At 42.6% G+C, this 20,688-nt stretch overlaps 1 protein-coding gene across 1 annotated transcript in view; it reads left to right on the top strand.

The window, feature by feature from the left end:
• adamtsl3 (ADAMTS-like 3) overlaps positions 1–20,688 on the top strand; it is a 429,814-nt gene that overhangs the window by 1,659 nt on the left and 407,467 nt on the right. Inside the window, 1 exon segment of the mRNA XM_083913233.1 lies at positions 7,783–7,898. Within this exon segment, the coding sequence (XP_083769359.1) occupies positions 7,833–7,898 (66 nt within the window). The 5' untranslated portion in view covers positions 7,783–7,832.

Genomic DNA, 20,688 nt, shown 5'->3' with positions numbered 1-20,688 from the left:
TGAGCCAGAATACACAGAGGAAGAGGTGCAGCAACAGGATAAAAGGGGTCGGAGGATGGGAACAGCCAGCAGAGGAGGTCGAGCAGTCTTGGTGTGGGGGTATTTTTCGGTGTACCCATGGGCACTGTGAGCCCATAGGCACCGAAGAATGTTTAGGAGGAGCTGGTACCGGGGCACACTATGTTGTTGGTCCATACATCTATCTTCAACCTCTTGTCCCTATCGGGGTCGCAGGGGGGCTACAGCCGATCCCAGCTGACATGGGGCGCGAGGCGGGGTACTCTTCTCATGCCACTGCAGAGGTTTGGTGTTATCATGAGCAGTATTAGTGGTTAAAAAAGACGTTTTAATGCCTTCACCTTGCTGCCCCGAGCTAATTCGGGTTAGCCTCATTTGGCTGTTAGGGACTGTCCGGGATATCTCTGTTAATTGTTGTTTCATGAAAGAAATGGTCTCAATGGCTTATTTGCTGAGTATATTTGCCGAAACAGACCATGGGATGATTTTACACTGGAATTTCACTTTAATGGATGCCATATCAGTGATATGACTATTTGAATATTACCTTTGAATATCAATTAATATTCTGACAATCAAGAGCCTATCAAAACAATCATCATTGAGTAATTGATAATGGATTTGAAAGACTTACAAAAACCAGGTAAAGACCCTCAGGTTGCCCGGACACATAATTCATTGTATGTACCACTAAAAAACAGAAAAATAAGAAGAAAGCAGACTGATAACTGAGATGATGATAAGGCGGAAGAATGTTTATTATGACAAAATCTTGAGGCCACATCATGTAGAGGTTATATCAAGACTCATAATTAATGCAATGGTATGCTAACTTTTAGTCCCTTGTATAAGTTAAGCTCCATTAACTCTGCATCCTTCATTTCCCATAATGCAACTCAGAATCTTTAATAAGATCCCTGTCAGCTAAACTCCGATGTGGTTACATTCCACAGACTGGGCTTGTGAAGTGTAAAAGAGTTTGACAGAGAAGACTTTCTGTCATGAATCCAAGTCCAAGCCCAAGCTCAGATAACCCTGATGACATCACTATGACATCCTCAGGGTTATTGGCTTGGCAATGCTCCTCCAGAAACACAGAAGACATTATATAAGAAGAGCTTTGTTCTTTGAGTTTATAGTGTGCATACATGCATTTGACAAAATACAGTCGTTCATTAAAAAGATACTTTACCCATTTAATCCAGGTCTGTGTCACGGTGATGAGGGCATTAGGATCAGATGATAAAGTAAAGGGTAAAGTATCTCTTTCAGTTACCATTAAATAATTGCTGACTAATATGTTGGCATCAGTGAGGTGGCTCCATTGGTTAATTTCTTGTCTGTCCAACAGGTGTCTGTTATACTTGGAGATGCCTTCTCCTCTCATGCCCCCCAGAGGTTTGGTGTTATCATGAGCAGTATTAGTGGTTAAAAAAGACGATTGAATGCCTTCATCGTGCTGCCCCGAGCTAATCAGTATTAAGCGCATTCGGCTGTTAGCGACTCTCTCGGATGTCTCCGTTTATCGTAGTTGCACGAAAAAAATTGCTTATTTGATGAATGTATTTGCCGAAATTTCACTTTAACACTCTCTCATTTAGATTCCTCATCTAATAATGTTGAAAAAGAGGTCCATAACCAGGCTTTAGTTTTGATGCTCAAGTGACTGAAGTGGTGCAGTCCTGCTTCGTCCAACTGAGACATTTAACGTAGATCAGGTCATTTTATCTCCTCCAGACTTGACTATTGCAATGTTCTTTATTGTGGTATCAGCAAATCAGAATACATTTTAATGGCCTAGTAAGTGTGTGCACATACAAGGAATTAAACTCTGATATACACAGAACTAAACATACGTCTAAACACAAAACCAATAAAGCCATTTGACTACTATGTACACACATATATATAGTATATATATTAGGGGTGTGACAAGAAAATACACAATATTGAGTTCACAAGAACGAGACGAGACAGGATTTTAGCAGTTTTTTTAACTTTCAATATTTTCTTGATTTTGATTTCAGCAAAAGAGCTGAGGTGGTGCTGCAGGTGTCTTTGCGTAGTGCTCGTGGTAGCCGCCGTGTACCCCACGGTACTCACGGTGGTAAAGTAAGAGCTGGTGACTGTTATCCAGCAGCTGCTGACGGCTGAGACAGACTTATTCTCTCTACTCGTCACATATGGAGGCTTTGGGTCGGGTCTCACACTGTGACTATAACCTGTAGCCTGACAACACTATGTTCTTACAGTGCTTTCATATTGTTTGTGTCTTATCTGTCACTCTGTTGCCATTTCCACTTATATATTGATACCGTGAGACAACTTTTCACCTTGATCAGAAATATCTTCACATTTTAATATTGCCAGATCTCATGGGACGATATCTGGTCAATCCCCTAATATATATATATATATATATATATATATATACACACATATGTACCGTGGCCCTGAGGGGCAAATGACAACGACAAATTCAAAATGACAACGACATATTTAAAACTACAATGACAAATTCAAAATGACAATGACAAATTCAAAATGACAATGACAAATTCAAAATTACAATGACAAATTCAAAATTACAATGACAAATTCAAAATGACAATGACAATATGGAAATCACAACAACATTAACTCAAACTGGAAAGGGTAGGTCTCTCTGAGCAGAGGATGGGCCCTCCTGATTGGACAGACGGACTGTCTGTCATATAACAGGAAGAGAGAGGTGGAGAACCCGCTGCAGCTCTACATGGCCGTGTAACGTTAGGGCGCTCTGAATTTCCCGGTGATATGACGGGTTTAAGAGTGAGATATTGAAGCTGAAGCCGAAGCCGACACCGACACACATGTGAGGCAGACAGCTGCTGCACCTCCTTCACTGAACAGCTCCACCGACGCTGTCGACGCCCCGGTGGGAGGGATGGCAATGGCTGTGAAGATTCAGCTGGACCAAAACATGAACTGTGCATCGTAAGCTTAATTTCTTTATGTTTGTCAGCGTCCACATAAACCAGCGTAAGTGTTTCAGTCATAAGAACCGAAGTGTGGTTAGTACTCTTGCTGTAAAGCAGCCCAAACACACCAGCTAACAAGCTAACGCTATTGTTAGCCCGCATTAGCGGTTAGCATCGGATTTTATCAAACCTAACGTTACAGGTTAACCCGGCGAAATCTGTAACATCAGTTCGCTAATGTTAAAACCCCGAAGTGTAGTTACAGAGCGTTAGTTTGAGAGTATGTTTGCACAGCTAATGTATTTATAATTTACGGTTGTAAGGACTGTTATTGCCTGGGCCCAGACAGCCCACAGACAGTTAAACAGAGCTATCGGGCACGTAACGTTAACAGCGATGTTGGTGTGTTAGCGTCAGTTTCTAAGTTTAATGGAGAGACTCTCGGTAACGTTCATGTAGGGACAGATGCACCAACAGTTACAGAGCTGTTAGTGTTGTAGATTCATGTGCATTTACTCTGCTATCAAGCATGAACTGTTGACTGTACATGTTCTATAGTAAACAGATATAGCCACTCCACTGACATGATGCTGTGTAAAATAACACCACTGAGTATAATGCAGTCAGACACAACTCTACTAGTCCCTCTGACCTCAATGATAATATTGTATGATAATCTTAATGACATAATGGGATGACCTCATCTCAGTAAAGCTGGACTTATAAACACCTCAATTGCAGACTCATATAAAAACAAAGTTAAAGCATCTCTTTAACAGTTTGAACAAACATATTATAAACGTCATGCATATTGAATTCATTGCAGGGCCCTTGTGTTTGACTACATTATTTATTTATTGTCAGTGTTTAATACAACAGTTTTATCAGAGTGGTAGTGATCCCCTAATCAGAATCAGAAAACCTTTAATATCCCGCAGACGGGGACATTTGTTTGTCACAGCAGCAACAGAATATAACAAGCAGAAACATAATACAAAATAAGATAAAAAATACCAAAAATAAGCAATAGTTAAATTTAAAAAGGGAAGAAATAGAAATAGACATATTTACATATCCACATTTTTTTCCAGGCTTCTCTTGGCAGTCCTGCTTTTAAACCATGATGGCAGCTGAGAGGTTGATGGACCAGTGATGGTGACGTCTGATCACCCTATCAAGGAGAAGCTGAATCCCTGAATGTGATCTAAAAGCATGTGTTTGCTTCCTCAGCCTTCACGCCGACCCTAACAGAGTCACAGAGAGGTCTTCATCACATCATCACCTCATCAAAGACCGCTGTACCAGAGAGCCGTGCTGCCTGCCCTTTCCACATGCTGCCAGAACATCATCGGGGACAGCTGGACAGCCTGTCTCTCACACAACATTTGCAGTTTAACACAGGACATCAGTGTGAAAGTTTTAAGCTTAAGATTATTATTCGTCAAGAAAAAGTCAGACCAAAGTCTAAAATTCATATGAATAAAAAAAAATGTTTCCAAAAAAAACATTGCAAGATGTTTGCTTTTACCTTTGTCACTATTCACGTTTGCATATTTTACTAAGTTGAGAAAAATGTTGCATATATCTCATGATTGTCTGTGTATTTTGATCAATTAAAATATTTTCTAATAATAAAATAGTTAATTTAGTATCGTACAAATCTAATGAGTGCTTTCTAGTTTTAAATGGATACATCTTTTTTTTTTTTTTTTACTTTTGACCATTTGGCACATCCACATTCATATTTCAAAAAGATCCAGTCTTGTGTTTTAAGTTTTGCTGGTGCGGTTATACTTATTTTACATTTGTATTGCAGAATGTTTCTTTTTGTTTTAACTGTAGTTCCTGAATATAAAAGTACATGAATAGTTTGTATATTTTGGGATGTTGGTAAATAGTTTCACTTCTGTATGCAGACCTAACATTAATGCTGTAGCTGATCTTAACTGCATAAAATGTTTTTATACAGTATGACATTAAGTATTTTTGTAGACTGTCACCTTAACGGGACATTTCATAATCTAAAGTCCTTCTCCTTCTGGAAACTGTCTCCTGATGATGGACCTAGGGAAGGTAACGGCTTTCTAATGTGCCGGCCACAGGCCGAGCAGACGACCTGCATCCTAGCTGTGTAATAATAGTGCATTGTTTTATGGACACAATATCTAGTTAATGAGAGAAACATTTCAAAGGTAGATACAGGTAATGATGATCTCATACTTAAAAAAATAGTACAGAAAATAACCCAGATTGTTTTAAAATGGTCTTAAATTTACTGTTTTATTTATAGGATACCCTTTTTTAATATTACTATTCATCTATTTAGTCGTATTTGCAAGTTCAGAGATAAGTCAACATTTCATATAAAACATAAAATAATAAATGAGTTCTCTCTCTGTCCTCACTCTCCTGCTGTTCGTTACAGCCCCATACACGTAGTGTAGCGGTACATAATGAAAGTCACGTCTGAGAGAAGCAGGGTTGTACAGAAGAAAACTGTTCACATCCAGATGAGGTGAGACGTGCCGTCCTCACGGAGCTGCGTGGACCAGGGCAGCTACTCGGCTATCTGCCGTTAGCAAAGGTTGCGTTTAACGCGCAGCTGGTGTTTTTGCTGAAGTACTTCCCACATACTCCGATATACTTATCCTGATGTTTAGGTTGGTTGACAACATATCATCTGTCACGCCGTACGGATGCCCTGCATCAAAAATAATCCTTAATAATAGCGAAAGTATCTTCAGAAATACTCATCCTTTGAAAATAGGCTCTTTTCCGGGTTCTCCACCTCTCTCTTCCTGTTATACGACAGACAGTCCGTCTGTCCAATCAGGAGGGCCCATCCTCTGCTCAGAGAGACCTACCCTTTCCGGTTTGAGTTAATGTTGTTGTGATTTTCAATTTGTCGTTGTCATTTTGAATTTGTCATTGTAATTTTGAATTTGTCATTGTCATTTTGAATTTGTCGTTGTTATTTTGGATTTGTCGTTGTCATTAACCCCTCAGGGCCACGGTACATATGCTATGGCATGCCGTTCAGGAAATTAATATATATTTGAATATATTTTCTGAAACTCTGAATATATGGAATTCACATAAACCTGTCCTCTCGTGCACTGGTTTTACGTGGACGACCGGCCTTTTTGAGGGACTTAAATGAATCTGTCTCCTTGTAAAGTTTCAGTCTTCTTGAAATCACAGACTGTGAACGCCCAACCTCTCTCTGATGGCTGAGAGGGTCATCCCTGGGAGGGTCATCCCTGTCTCAGGGTTTCATTCTCCTTAGAGCAGCTTACATTTTTCAAAGTAACCAGGAGAGCTGCAGATAAATAGGGTGTGTCCAACAATGAAGTCAATTGTGACCAGGTGCAGATTAACACCAATAACTGGGAGGGGTCTAAAAGTGTTCTCTATCACTGTTTTTTTTTCACAAAATAAAGGTTTTTGTTGAAGTGCCTTGGTTATTTAAAAAAACAAGCTAGTACAGCAGTGGCATAGCCGCAGCTGATATTCTATCAAATTCTGAACAATAAATTATAAAAAAAAAACTTTGTTCTCTAATTTTTATCTTCTCTGTATACAACAACACAATAACATTTATTCAACAGTATAAATATTGGATTATTAGTGTAACCTGTTGCTTTATATACATGAGGAAGATGGATATGACTATTATATTGATTATGTTTATTACACAGCTTTGTTGAATACTCAAGTCTGATTGGCCTTCTATGGTGTTCTGATCAACCCACAGAGAGAAGTCTATTAAATTTAATGTCAGCTGTGTCAAAAACATTTTTAAATCAATATTTTGTGTCAAATTATTGATTATTGACAGTAAGTACTAGTGTAATAGTGTGATAATGTAGAACGAGGGCGTCATTATCGAGAAAGAAACACTTTCAGCTTGATGACAATGCACAATGACAAAAAAATTAAAGGAATAGTGGTTTTCATGTGTGTCCAATGCAGAGCCACAATGCAAACTTAGTGTATTGCACAACAAGCTACACTCAGCATCAGAAAATGTCTCCAACAGAAACAGTTCAAAGTTAAATAGAAAATCAACAAAGTAAAGAAAGAATTTTAGTTTGTTTAATCCTTTCTTAGTTGTTTTTTGTTGGAGTGAATCATCTTCTCAAACTAAATAATGAAGGATCTCTGATAACTTTCAGTTTCGTTTTACCATTAGGAGGGAAGCCTCTTTCCAAACAATTTAACAAAAGATCTTTGAACAAGTGAATCTCCAATGCTGTCGGAGTTTTCTGAGAATTATAACATGTTTACATGAATTTACATGTTGTCGTGTAAATAAGATAAATAACATAAGGCTGTTTAGTTTGTTTAGTAAAAGGACAAAGTATAGAGCTGTTCTATAGGAAAGGGATCCCTAAATGTTGTTGGATCTGATGCTACTTAGAAAATACAATTAAAAAAAATGAACTTGACGTCCAAGGGGGGTGGGGGGAACTGTTTGGGGGGTGCAGCACCCCCCTAATATATTATAGGTACATTTAACCGTGGTAGCAGGTGTGGCCATCGTTTTGGATTTTTTTCTTGTATTCAGTTTCCACTGTAAAGCACTCTTAGTATTAATAACACACACAGTGTGGAGCGTTTATGTGGTTGGGGGGTCAGTTGTGGCCCACAGTGCAGTTTTGCCCCGAGGCCCGCTATGGGCTGAATACAGCCCTGTTAACCACTTTGTACTTGTTTCAGCCTGATTAACAAGACACCTTAATATTAACCACAGTTAACCGCTACATAAATATTCTAACGTAACATGTCCACTTCCTGTACACAGGTTGGAGCTCACCCAGCTGTTGAGAGACCCAGATCTGGGGGAAAATACTGATGAAGATGGAGTCATTTATCTTCTGGAGGGCTGTCCTCATCTTCCTCACGCTTCCCACTGTCCAGGTACTAAAGATCGATGTTTGGATGGATGGATGAATGGTTGGTTGATTGGTTGGAAAGATGGATGGATGGTTGGATGGCTTGATGGATGGATTGTTGGTTGGATGGATGGATGGATGGTTGGCTGGATGGATGGATGGATGGATGGATGGATGGATGGTTGGATGGCTTGATGGATGGATTGTTGGTTGGATGGATGGATGGATGGTTGGCTGGATGGATGGATGGATGGATGGATGGATGGTTGGCTGGATGGATGGTTGGATGGATGGATGGATGGATGGTTGGCTGGTTGGATGGATGGATGGATGGTTGGATGGATAGATTGATAGATGGTTGGATGGATGGAGGTATGGATGTTAGATGGATATATTATAATTTGATAGATGAATTCAGTCACTGTTTTTTCCTCACTGTGCTGACTGTAAGATATACTGAAAACACCTTCCTGGTGTGCATTGTAGCTTCGGTGTTCTTCAAAGAGAAACTTATTACATTCAGTATACAGTATATTTTTGCTTTAATCACATGGCTCGTACGACGGATCATCACATTCAATGATGAATAAAATGAACCCTGTATCTGCCCCCCTAGTCTTTGACTGCAGCTGCAAATCAATTTGGACTCAGGTGAAAAGGTCACTGTGGTGTGGAGAGCCTGCTGGAGTCTTTGTACATGTGTATGAGCTGGAGTGAATGTCACCTCTTTATATGAAGCAGTACTGAGATCAGGATGTTCTCCGGCAAATATAGCAGCTCCTTAATCCCTGACAACAGGCTGCTGTGGACCTGTGTTCTCCATGATCAACTAGGCAAAGGAATCTTTATTTGGACCACGTCTGTTTATAAAGGCACTGAACCTTTTAGAGGAGCAGGAATATTTCTTCTATCTATTTTCAGGGGACGGGGACTTCAAGTCTTGCACTGTTTACTAATGATCGCCTGCTACTGTGGTCAACTGGGGATTTAAGTATGAAGGATTGGAGAGGATGTTCACTGCTCATAAAATATCATCAAGCTTTATTTAAGAGCATTTCCCCACCTATAGTTGATACGGTTGTTGCGTTTGTCCCCTGGTTCTTTCAACAGCAGTCCAATGCTGTAAACAAATACGATACAGGAGCAAACTGGTCTCTTATTGGTCAGAAATCTTAGCGGGAGAATTCAGCTTTTCTCGCCAGAGAAAACACACCATTTCTATTACTTTTGCTGCTGTCGCTGCTCCAGGTCAATGACTCTTCTTTTGCAAAACGCTTAGCTTCAGTAAACTACTTCTTCTTGTCATTCACAGTGGAAGTCTTCTTCTTTCCCTTTTATGACAGGTGGCCACCTACTATGTCAGTTGTTTCGGTTGCTGAGTTGATTGCATACCCACTGCGATACTCAATACTACAATACTACTACTATTTTTAACATCACAATTCATAGTTAATCTGGTAAGTAAACCTTCTTACCTCTGTGCATTCTGGGAAAGGATGTGGAGGCGGTGGAGGATTACAAGTACCTGGGTGTTACCATCAACCACAGACTGGACTGGAGATCTAACATTGAAGCTGTTTACAAGAAGGGGATGAGCAGACTTTACTTCCTGAGGAAGCTGAGATCCTTCAACGTGTAAAGCAAGATGTTGGAGATCTTTTATCAGTCTGTGGTGGCCAGTGTACTTTTCTTTGCTGTGGTATGTTGGGGAAGCAGCATTGGAGCCAGAGACACCAACAGACTCAACAAAGTGATCAGGAAGGCTGGCTCTGTGATTGGCTGCAAACAGGACACTCTGGAGGCTGTGGTGGAGAGGAGGACACTGAAAAAACTATTATCCATCATGGATAATCCTCTCCACCCTCTCCAACTCACACTGGTCAGACAGTGGAGCACCTTCTCCAAAAGGCTGCTTCAGCTTTGCTGTCGTAGCAACAGATTCAGGAAATCTTTCCTGCCACAATCCATCACTTTTTATAATAACTCTCTCACCTCTGCCTGAAAGAGAACTCTGGTCTCTCTACTGTTTTTTTTTGTATATTATTATTGTTATAGTATATTTTGCATATTTTGTTGTATATATTATTATTGTTTATTGTTTATAGCACACTGTGCACTGTATATATACACTATGTATATATTTGATTCTATTTATGTTATGTACAACGTTTTTATTTGCTGACCCACTACTGCTGTTACAAAATAATTTCCCAGTCTGGGGTCATTAAAGTAATTCTATTCTATTCTATTCTATTCTATTCTTGAGGTACATATTTTAACTTTGCAATGATTGAGACATGTGCTTTTGATATAAAGAAGGTAGCAGAGTGCACTAAAAAGCATCAAAATATAGGTGTAAAAAAAAAAAGGTCTGGCTAACAGCCAGTGACTAGGGTCACACAATTCTGAGAATATTCAAAGATGGAAACTTTCCATGGCAATTAGCAGGAACAAACTGGAAATGTTATATATTTATTTATTTAAATTCTATATTTACCTCGTATATATAACAGTAGAACTGGAAGACATTTTAAATATCAAAAAAAAATAAACAAAACAACCAAACACAATAAATAAAATGGCCTCTCAGTCTATTTAACACATTGTGGTTTAGATGCTTCTGTTTTGAGATCAAATGCGACACAGCGGCTCGCTCAGGTGGTTCCCTGCGGTCATTTGGTTTGAATCCAAAGTGTTCCCACACGGCAGCTGTGGCGTTGGGCTTTGAAACCAATTCCATATTTTTTGGCTAGCATGTCCTCTAAGTTGCTCCACAGGGCTCTCCTGCTGCACTCTGGGTAACTCCAAGGGTCCTCCTCCCCACACAGAGACCTTGCTGCTGACAAGTGACTGACACGACACGAGACGAGGATTAACTCTCATTACACTGAGGAAGAAAGAGGGCTCAGTGGAAACAGATGCACCACAGTGAAAACTCTTGTCCTCCAGTCTCTTTGATAGAGGGACACCAGGAAAACACAGGCAAAAATGGAAATTATCAAGCTCCTATCAAGCTATCATGCGATTAATTGATTTATCGCTTATTGCAACATGCCTATTTGTAAGGGCACCATTGCTGCATCCATGGCTTAGCTTTGCCCCAGATCACTGTGATTGCTTAAAAGAACTACAAGCAGCCTAGAGCCTTTCTCTCCTCCACCAGAATGTTCACTCGTGCAGCAGCAGTATGGTCTGGCAATGTGAGACTACTGGATCCTTCCATGTTGCTATGGGTGAGTGTGCTCCTGCTTGTAGTTTAGGAGATGTGGAGAATTACAAGACAGCATCCACCAGGCAGAGAGAGATGTGAGAGTATGCCACCTTAGAATTTAACTGCACAAACGAGAAACATCATTATGAGTCTTGGATTATTTCAATGGATATGAGAGGCTATCTTTACAAGCTCTGTTTCTGAGGCAACAGAAAGATTTATGTAGGATAATTTCTGCCAGATGACTGTGTCAGCACATATCCTAATTAATTTGTTAATGAACCATGTCTCCAGGTCCACTGGATATTACTGTGGAGCTCCTGTTCCATCTGCTTCTGTGTCTCATTTTAATTGTGAATGAAGTAAAAAAAGACAATTTAGTCTCCAAAGTCCTATAAAAAGTGTGCGGTGGCATCGCAAACCCAGCTGTTTCGATATGTGAGTAATAAACTCTGATTTAGATGCAGGTTTTAGTAAAATAAAGTCCATGACAAGATATGTAGTCATTGGAAAAACTGGATTTTATTTTGTGTCAGTTTGCTCTTCAAAGCCCTTATGTGTAGAATATGTCATGAGATGAGATTCCCGGTGAAAGGTGGTGCAGCCCATGAGGGTCACACACAGATTTCCCCTGATATGTTAGTGTATGAAAAGAAGTTAAAACAGAGGTGTATGAAGCTTAGCTAAGTCTCATTTTGTGTAACTTAGCAATCACACAGTAACTATCCACCTGTGATCACAGCACAAGCTACTGTTTTTCATCCTGTTTCCACCTGTCTGTCACCTGTACATCATTATTTATGACTAGAGGTCCAGTGGCAGTCTTGGCTCATCATGACCAGTTATGCTGCAATCACACCGCACGCGATGGACGCGATAGAAGCAGCGCGATTACATACAGCGTCAATCTACAGATTTGATTTGAAGGTGTGTGGCACGTTACTTGCATTACTTGCGTTACCCGCAGCGCGATAGACGCCCGATAAAAAATCGATCAATAATCGCCCCCAACGTGTAAGTTAAAAATATCGAACTTTTCAGCTAAATCACGTGACGCTGTGGTGCGTCAGCCAATCAACGTTGACATTTGGGTAAGTTTCATAACAGGGGATCACCACAGCAACCACTTTTGCAGTTCTTGACTGCATCAAGGAAACCGGACTGATCTTATGGATATAATATAATGGATATAACTCTGACTTGTGGATGGCAGCAACGTGCCTTTAGGCTTCTAGTCTGCTTAAAATCCAGAAGAAGAAGAAGAAGAAAGCGGTCACTGCAGAGTGCAGCCTATATCATGAGCTTATCCCGGTCTGATCTACAACAGAGCTTGGGACCCTCTACAGCTACAGAGGTGAAATCACTGATGGTCTGATCTCACTGAAACACAACAGCTCTTTTGAGAACCACACACTTCATCTGAGAGCTAATTTCTGTTCTTTTAAGCATTCAGATCCCTTTTAGCACTAGCATAACTTACCATTTAGCACAACAGCTGAGTATAGCTGCAGGCAGCTAGCCATAGGCTGCTACCTTACTGCCCCGACGCACGACTCCCTACCTGGGTTTACGTGTAGTGGTGATGTTGCAGGATGAGCACCTGTGACTTTGTGAATTTGTAATTGTAGAATATAGTCACATATTCTACAATATGTATATTAGTAAATATAAAGTCACGGAAACATAACAGTCAAACCTTCTAAAATGCTTCATCTCAGGTGCACAAATCCTGTTTCATAAATCACAAATTAAAGATTTATTTCTCTGTGCCCCGTTATCCGTTTCATGTCATCCTGCAGATCTCGGCGGACGTCTGATGCTCTGAGTTCTGTTCACTGCAGCCACAGATGGAAGCCAAACACTCTTCATCTGTACACACTGCAATGATACAGAGCTTCTTTGAAATCATAAAATGATCCCTTTAACCACACTTGGGTTTGCAATTCTTCATTCCAAGGGCATAAATCCTATTCTATAAATCACAAAATGAACAAACTTATACGCTCACTACTGTGGCTGCAGTTAATATCAACTCCAATCAACTTTATTTCTATGGCACTTTTCATACTTTTCAGTAGCACAAAGTGCCTTACAGAAAATAAAAGCAAAGCAAATAAAAAAAAGGAAACAAAACTTGAACAACAAAGAAAGACCATGAAAACCCAAACCTCCCACCGCCACAAATATACACAGAGATAAACAAAGACATACACACTCAAGCACACACTAAAGGGCAACAGTGGATGCTTTTTCAGGAGCAAACGAACCAGACTACAATTAAGGAACCAAAATAGGTCAATTACTCAAATCGTTTTGGAAAGTGACATCATGAGTTTCTAACTGACCTTATTTCAGTCAGGTCAGTATGTTAGAGAAACTCATTCCTCCATACTACCCACTGAAAGAATAAAAACATAGGCCTAGGTACACTAGCAGCCAGAATTTGATGAGTGTTCATTTAATATGTGGAGTCAGCATTGTTCCACCAGCTGTTTTATCCATGTGACGAAATGACTCCAGTGTTACAGATCTGCAGTCGTGGGCATTTGAAGATAAGAAAGCTGGTAAATAAAAGAGGCCATGTTGGCTGTGTTGGCACACTGTGACCTCAGTCAACATGATACAGAACAAAACAAAGCTAAATGACAGTACTTGAAGCCCAGAGAGGTCGCTGCGTTGACCATCAGGAGAGTAACAGTGAACATTCAGTAAGAGCTACAGTTTGACAGAAAATGAATGCTCTTCGGGGGTAGAGGTCCAGAGTTTTGTTTACCAGCAGCTGAGTATATTGATGGTAGATAGCCCTGAAGTTAACAGCAACTTGGCCCTGGAGCTGTAAAGGAGTCTCCCCTGTATGTCTGTCCTCATACCTTGTCATCAGACAGCCCCGTCAGAAAGGAAGCTGTTATCTATGCTCTCTTCAAAGCCACCACGCCCCATGGACAAATACAGAACGCCAGGGTTTCTGTTCTACCGCTGCCTCGATTTAATTGTTTGTGTATTGTGTGACTTTGGTGAATGCTAGCAGCCAGGGAAGCAAGCGTGTTAATTAGGTTCCATAGCAACCGCCTAAGTAACATTATGTGAAGGCAGCCAGCCTTAACGTGTCTATAACCTTCATATCTCCAGACTTAATGACTGTTTTAGAAAAATATTAGCTCACTTCAGGCTTTGCGTCGGGCCAAACAATGCCCCTTGTGATATAATCACAACATACCATGGCATGTCGTGAGCTAGTGCTTAATTAAACTGTTTAATTATACAGAGAGAGAGAGAGATAGAGAGAGGGAGAGAAAGGCAGAGATAGAGAGAGAGAGAGAAAGACAGAGAGATAGAGAGATAGATATTGAGAGAGAGAGGAAAAGATAATTAATTTATTAAAAATATGAAGAAAGAGCAAACTAACAAAATCAAAAGAAAAACACCAACTGGTGTTGCAAGTTGCAACCAAAGACTGTATAAGGCATTTTAAGCCAATCAAATTATTACAATTAAAGTGTAAGTCAGGAAAATGAACCCCATGATCACAGTTTTTTTCGTTGATCAACCATGTACGTATAGAGAATACCCGGAGAGACGCCCTAAAGGGCTAACACGATTACCTTGGGGTGGTGCGCTGAACGCATCCAAAACAGTTTTTTAACCACTAATACTGCTCCAAATAACACCGAACCTCTGCAGTACCATGAGAAGAGTCTCATCTCATCTCATCTCATCTTCATCCGCTTATCCGGGGTCGGGTCGCGGGGGCAGCAGCTTTAGCAGGGGACCCCAAACTTCCCTTTCCCGGGCCACATTAACCAGCTCTAACTGGGGGATCCCGAGGCGTTCCCAGGCCAGTGTGGAGATATAATCTCTCCACCTAGTCCTGGGTCTTCCCCGAGGCCTCCTCCCAGCTGGACGTGCCTGGAACACCTCCCTAGGGAGGCGCCCAGGGGGCATCCTTACTAGATGCCCGAACCACCTCAACTGGCTCCTTTCAACGCTAAGGAGCAGCGGCTCTACTCCGAGTTCCTCACGGATGGCTGAACTTCTCACCCTATCTCTAAGAGAGACTCCAGCCACCCTCCTGAGAAAACCCATTTCGGCCGCTTGTACTCGCGACCTCGTTCTTTCGGTCATGACCCAACTTTCATGACCATAGGTGAGGGTAGGAACGAAGATTGACCGGTAGATCGAGAGCTTTGCCTTCCGGCTCAGCTCTCTTTTCGTCACAACGGTGCGGTAGAGCGACTGCAACACCGCCCCCGCTGCTCCGATTCTCCGGCCAAACTCACGCTCCATCGTCCCCTCACTCGTGAACATGATCCCGAGGTACTTGAACTCCTTCACTTGGGGTAAGGACTCATTCCCTACCTGGAGTAAGCAATCCACCGGTTTCCTGCTAAGAGCCATGGCCTCAGATTTAGAGATGCTGATCCTCATCCCAGCCGTTTCACACTCGGCTGCGAACCGATCCAGTGAGTGCTGAAGGTCACTGACCGACGATGCCATCAGGACCACATCATCTGCGAAAAGCAGAGACGAGATCCTCAGCCCACCTAACTGCAACCCCTCCCCACCACGACTACGCCTTGAAATCCTGTCCATGAAAATCACGAACAGGATTGGTGACAAAGCGCACCCCTGGCGGAGGCCAACCCCCACCGGAAACGAATCCGACTTACTCCCGAGGATCCGGACACAGCTCTCACTTTGGGTGTACAGAGATTGGATGGCCCACAGAAGTGACCCCCTCACCCCATACTCCCGCAGCACCTCCCACAGTATCTCCCTAGGAACCCGGTCATATGCCTTCTCCAGATCCACAAAACACATGTAGACTGGATGAGCATACTCCCAGGCCCCCTCCAGGATCCTTGCGAGAATGAAGAGCTGGTCCGTTGTTCCACGTCCAGGACGGAATCCACATTGTTCCTCTTCAATCTGAGGTTCAACTATAGGACGAACCCTCCTTTCCAGCACCTTGGAGTAGACTTTACCAGGGAGGCTGAGTAGTGTGATACCCCTGTAATTGGCACACACCCTCTGGTCCCCCTTTTTAAAAAGAGGAACCACCACCCCGGTCTGCCACACCCTTGGCACTGTCCCAGACTTCCACGCAATGTTGAAGAGGCGTGTCAACCAAGACAGCCCCTCCCAACCCAAAGTTTTCAGCATTTCTGGACGAATCTCATCAACCCCTGGGGCTTTGCCACTGTGGAGTTGTTTGACTACCTCAGTGACTTCCGCCAGGGATATTGACAATGATTCCCCATCAGCCTCCAGCTCTGCCTCTACAAAAGAGGGCGTGTTGGTCGGATTAAGGAGTTCCTCAAAGTGCTCCTTCCACCGCCCGATCACCTCATCGGCTGAGGTCACCAGCGTCCCGTCTTTACTGTAAACAGCTTGGACGGTTCCCCGTTTCCCCCTCCTGAGATGTCGAATGGTTTTCCAGAAGCACCTTGGTGCCGCCCGAAAGTCCTTCTCCATGGCTTCTCCGAACTCCTCCCACACCCGCTGCTTTGCCTCTGACACAGCAGAGGCTGCAGCCCTTCTGGCCTGTCGGTACCTTGCAACTGCCTCCGGAGTCTTCCGGGATAGCATATCCCGGAAGGCCTCCTTCTTCAGTCGGACAGCTTCCCTAACCACCGGTGTCCACCACGGTGTTCGAGGGTTACCGCCCCTTGAGGCACCTAAGACCTTGAGGCCACAGCTCACCGCTGCAGCTTCAGCAATGGAAGCTTTGAACATTGCCCACTCCGGTTCAATGCCCCTAACCTCCACAGGGATGCCAGAAAAGCTCCGCCGGAGGTGTGAGTTGAAGATCTCTCGGACAGGGGCCTCCTCCAGACGTTCCCAGTTCACCCGCACTACTCGTTTGGGTTTACCTGGTCCGTCCAGAATCTTCCCCCATCCTCTGATCCAACTCATCACCAGATGGTGATCAGTTGACAGCTCTGCCCCTCTCTTCACCCGAGTGTCCAAAACATGCGGCCTCAGATCAAATGATACGATCACAAAATCGATCATCGACCTTTGGCCTAGGGTGCTCTGGTACCACGTACACTTATGAGCATCCTTATGTTCGAACATGGTGTTAGTTATAGATAATCCGTGACTAGCACAGAAGTCTAATAACTGACGACCACTCGGATTTAGATCAGGGAGACCGTTCCTCCCAATCACGCCTCTCCAGGTGTCTCCATCATTGCCCACGTGGGCGTTGAAGTCTCCCAGCAGAACTATTGAGTCCCCTACTGGAGCCCCATGTAGGACTCCATTCAGGGTCTCCAAGAAGGCCGAATACTCTGAACTGCTGTTTGGTGCATATGCACAAACAACAGTCAGAGTTTTCCCCCCTACCACCCGCAGGCGTAAGGAGGCGACCCTCTCGTCCACCGGGGTGAACTCCAACACCGCGGCGCTCAGCCGGGGGTTTGTGAGTATCCCCACACCCGCCCGGCGCCTCACACCCTGGGCAACTCCAGAGAAAAATAGTGTCCAACCCCTATCCAGGAGAACGGTTCCAGAACCGAGACTGTGTGTGGAGGTAAGCCCCACCAGATCTAACTGGTAGCGCTCCACCTCCCGCACAAGCTCCGGCTCCTTCCCCGACAGAGAGGTGACATTCCACGTCCCAAGAGCCAGCTTCTGCTGCCCGTGTCTGGTCCGTCGAGGCCCCTCACCTTCACTGCCACCCGTGCAGCAGCGCACCCGACCCAAGTGGTTCCTCCTGCGAGTGGTGGGCCCACAGGATGGAGAGGAGGGAGGTGCCACGTCACTTTTTCGGGCTGTGCCCGGCCGGGCTCCGTGGCAAACCAGAGAAGAGTCTCTACACATAAAACGAAGCACCAACGTAGTTAGTGAACCCAGAGTTTATTTAAAGAGACTGTTTTACAAGTCTGGGCCTTACCAGTTGGTCCATGTTGAAAGGTAGTCCATACAAGTCGATTACCGAATGCACTGGTGTTCAGTTCAAGGAGGACAGTTTTTAATAAACTCTGGGTTCACTAACTACATTGGTGCTTTGTTTTATGTGTAAGGACTCTTATCATGCTACTGCACAATTTTGGTGTTATTCTGAGCAGTATTAGGGGATGTGTTCAGCTTGCCGCCCCGGGCTATTCAGTGTTAGCCCTTTGTGGCTGTTAGCATCAGAGATGGGCATAAGTCCCTTTTTGCAAGCCCAAGTCAAGTCTCAAGACTTTGAGGGCAAGTCTTAATCAAGTCTCTTATGGTTTTAATAAAAAATAATATAGAGTTGGAGTGCAACCGTATTGTAACGTGAACGTTATGTTGTCAACAATAAACCTGTAACATAAACTTGCCTTTAGCTGACATTAATAATTAATAATTGTATTTTTCCCTGTTTAACGACATTAGCCAGCAGATGGAGGCAGCACTTTTCAAAAATATGTAATTTAACGAACGCCAATCTAAAACTTAGCCTCTTACAAAGTAAAATTTAGTAACAAGCTAACGTTGATAGTTTATGAATGAATTATTTTGTTTCGGCTTTGCCTGAAGTTACTAAAGCCAAACAATATGACAAACTGCTGCAGACCAAGGGGAAGTTAGTTTGAAGTTGATGTTTAACATAGAACTAACTTCACCCTAGTCATCAGCAGCAGCAGGTGAAGTGCTCTCCCTGTCATCTGTGGAGTGTGGCCGCTCACACATCTCTGTGGGAGAGGAGGACTTTCAGCTTCTGATGTTAATGCTCCAAAAAGTACTTAAATAAAAAAATTGTGTCCCAAATCTCAAGTCTGAGTCGAGTCCCAAGTGTCATTTGCGTGCAACTTAAGTGCGACTTAAGTCTGAGTCTCAAACTCTAGCCCCCATTTCTGGTTAGTGTCTCTCCGGGTATCCTCATACATGGTTCATCAATGAAAAAAACTTTCTCCATGGCTTATTTGATGTATTTTCATGCCGACAAAGACCATGGGGTCCATTTTCGCCGGAATAACACTTTAACTTTGAGTGAAAACACACTGTGAGAGGGCAACATCCATAAACAAGGTTACAGCTATTTTAATGGTCACAGTGCAGTGGATAGTATTACTAATACTCTATCCTTTCACTAGCCCAGCAACCTGTCAGTCACACAGCAGCCCCGCCCTAAAGCATCTCCTGCTTTATCCTCTATTTTACTCTAAGTGGGAACAGTAGCAAACCGTGGGGTCTGCCGCTGGGCCTTCAACGTCAACAATTAGCTTTTAAAGACAACACGTTGCGCAGCGCAAACACAATCAATGCCAGATTTGAGCAATATAAGTCACAACATAATCATGTACCAAATATGCCACAACTTAGGCCATCATTTTGAGTACAGTTGGTCTACATGAGTGTTATGATACCCAGGTATGACAATACCATAACAATATTCAGCTTTGATTTGGGGTGAAATAAAATCATCAAGAGGATTGTTTGCGGTGTTGCTCATTCAGTTGAAAGTCTACTCTGACATCCCCAAATGTTTTAATCTCACCTAGGGACGATTTATCTGAGGACAGAAGCAGACACTCCAAAAACACAACCTGTTAGTGTTCTTGTCATCCACAGACAGCGTTGATAACTGTCCGTCTAAAACTGCCTTTCAACAGTTTGCCCTTTTTCTTTAATTCCAGTGCTGGAGTTGGTCTTTATGTTTGAAAGCACAACATGAAAAAGTCAATGCCATCAAGCTAACCGCAGCGCGGGGTCATCCCTATGTTCTCCAGTCCCATAAGCCTCTGCCTTTGGTGATTTAATTCTTGTTTGTTGGTGCTAAATCACTTGCAGACTTAATTTTGTTAGGGTTAAGGGGTAGGGTTAGGGTCTACATAGGCCTATTTGCCGTGGAATTCGGGTTAGGGCGTATTGTTTTGGCATACAGTACACCTTCCTAATTAAAGCCTTTATCTCTGCTCACATATTTGGGTTATGTAATCCAACTGATAATCACATTGTGTGGTAAGATTGACTAGAAATCCTAAAATGCAATTTTTAAATGATATTCCCTTAGATATTTTAGACGCTATTTCTTGACGACTTTCATTTACTGTGCTTCTTATTGTCAGTTTTGACAATGTAATTGTGCATCATGAAATCTCTATATGTTTTTTTTCTCACAATATTGATTCCATTTAAAGAGGATAAATCATCATTGGACTTTTTTCTTAAAAAAGGGTCCTATGTTCCCTGGTCACATACAAAGCAGGGAAAATGCGACCTGGGGTAAATAGGTACGCTTCCCCGTTTCGCTGTTGTCTTCTCTGATGTCTTCAGCCGTAGGCTACCGATTTAACTCTTCCGGCCCGCTGACTTGGTTAAAATGTCAGTGGCCTTCTGGAAGACGTAGGGTAAAGCGCTGCTTTTTTTTGTCCTGCCCACTAATAGCAGTATTTGATTGGCCTTTGACTTACCCGTCACTTACTACATCAACACTCAGCTACGGACCACTAGAGGTCCATGGTCCAAACCCATTAGCAGAGAGCTAGAAGCCTTTTTTGCCTGGAGAAAACAACCACTAAACCTGATTCGATAACACTATTTTCTCTATTTGTAAGGTTTTAGGACACTAGCACTGTCATTTCTGAAGCAAACTTGATAGAAAATTAGGCTAAAATTAGAATTAAAAGAG

The sequence above is a fragment of the Echiichthys vipera genome, assembly GCF_963691815.1.
Source record: "Echiichthys vipera genome assembly, chromosome: 1".
Taxonomy (NCBI): Eukaryota; Metazoa; Chordata; class Actinopteri; order Perciformes; family Trachinidae; genus Echiichthys; species Echiichthys vipera.
This window is presented reverse-complemented; position numbering and strand designations above follow the sequence as displayed.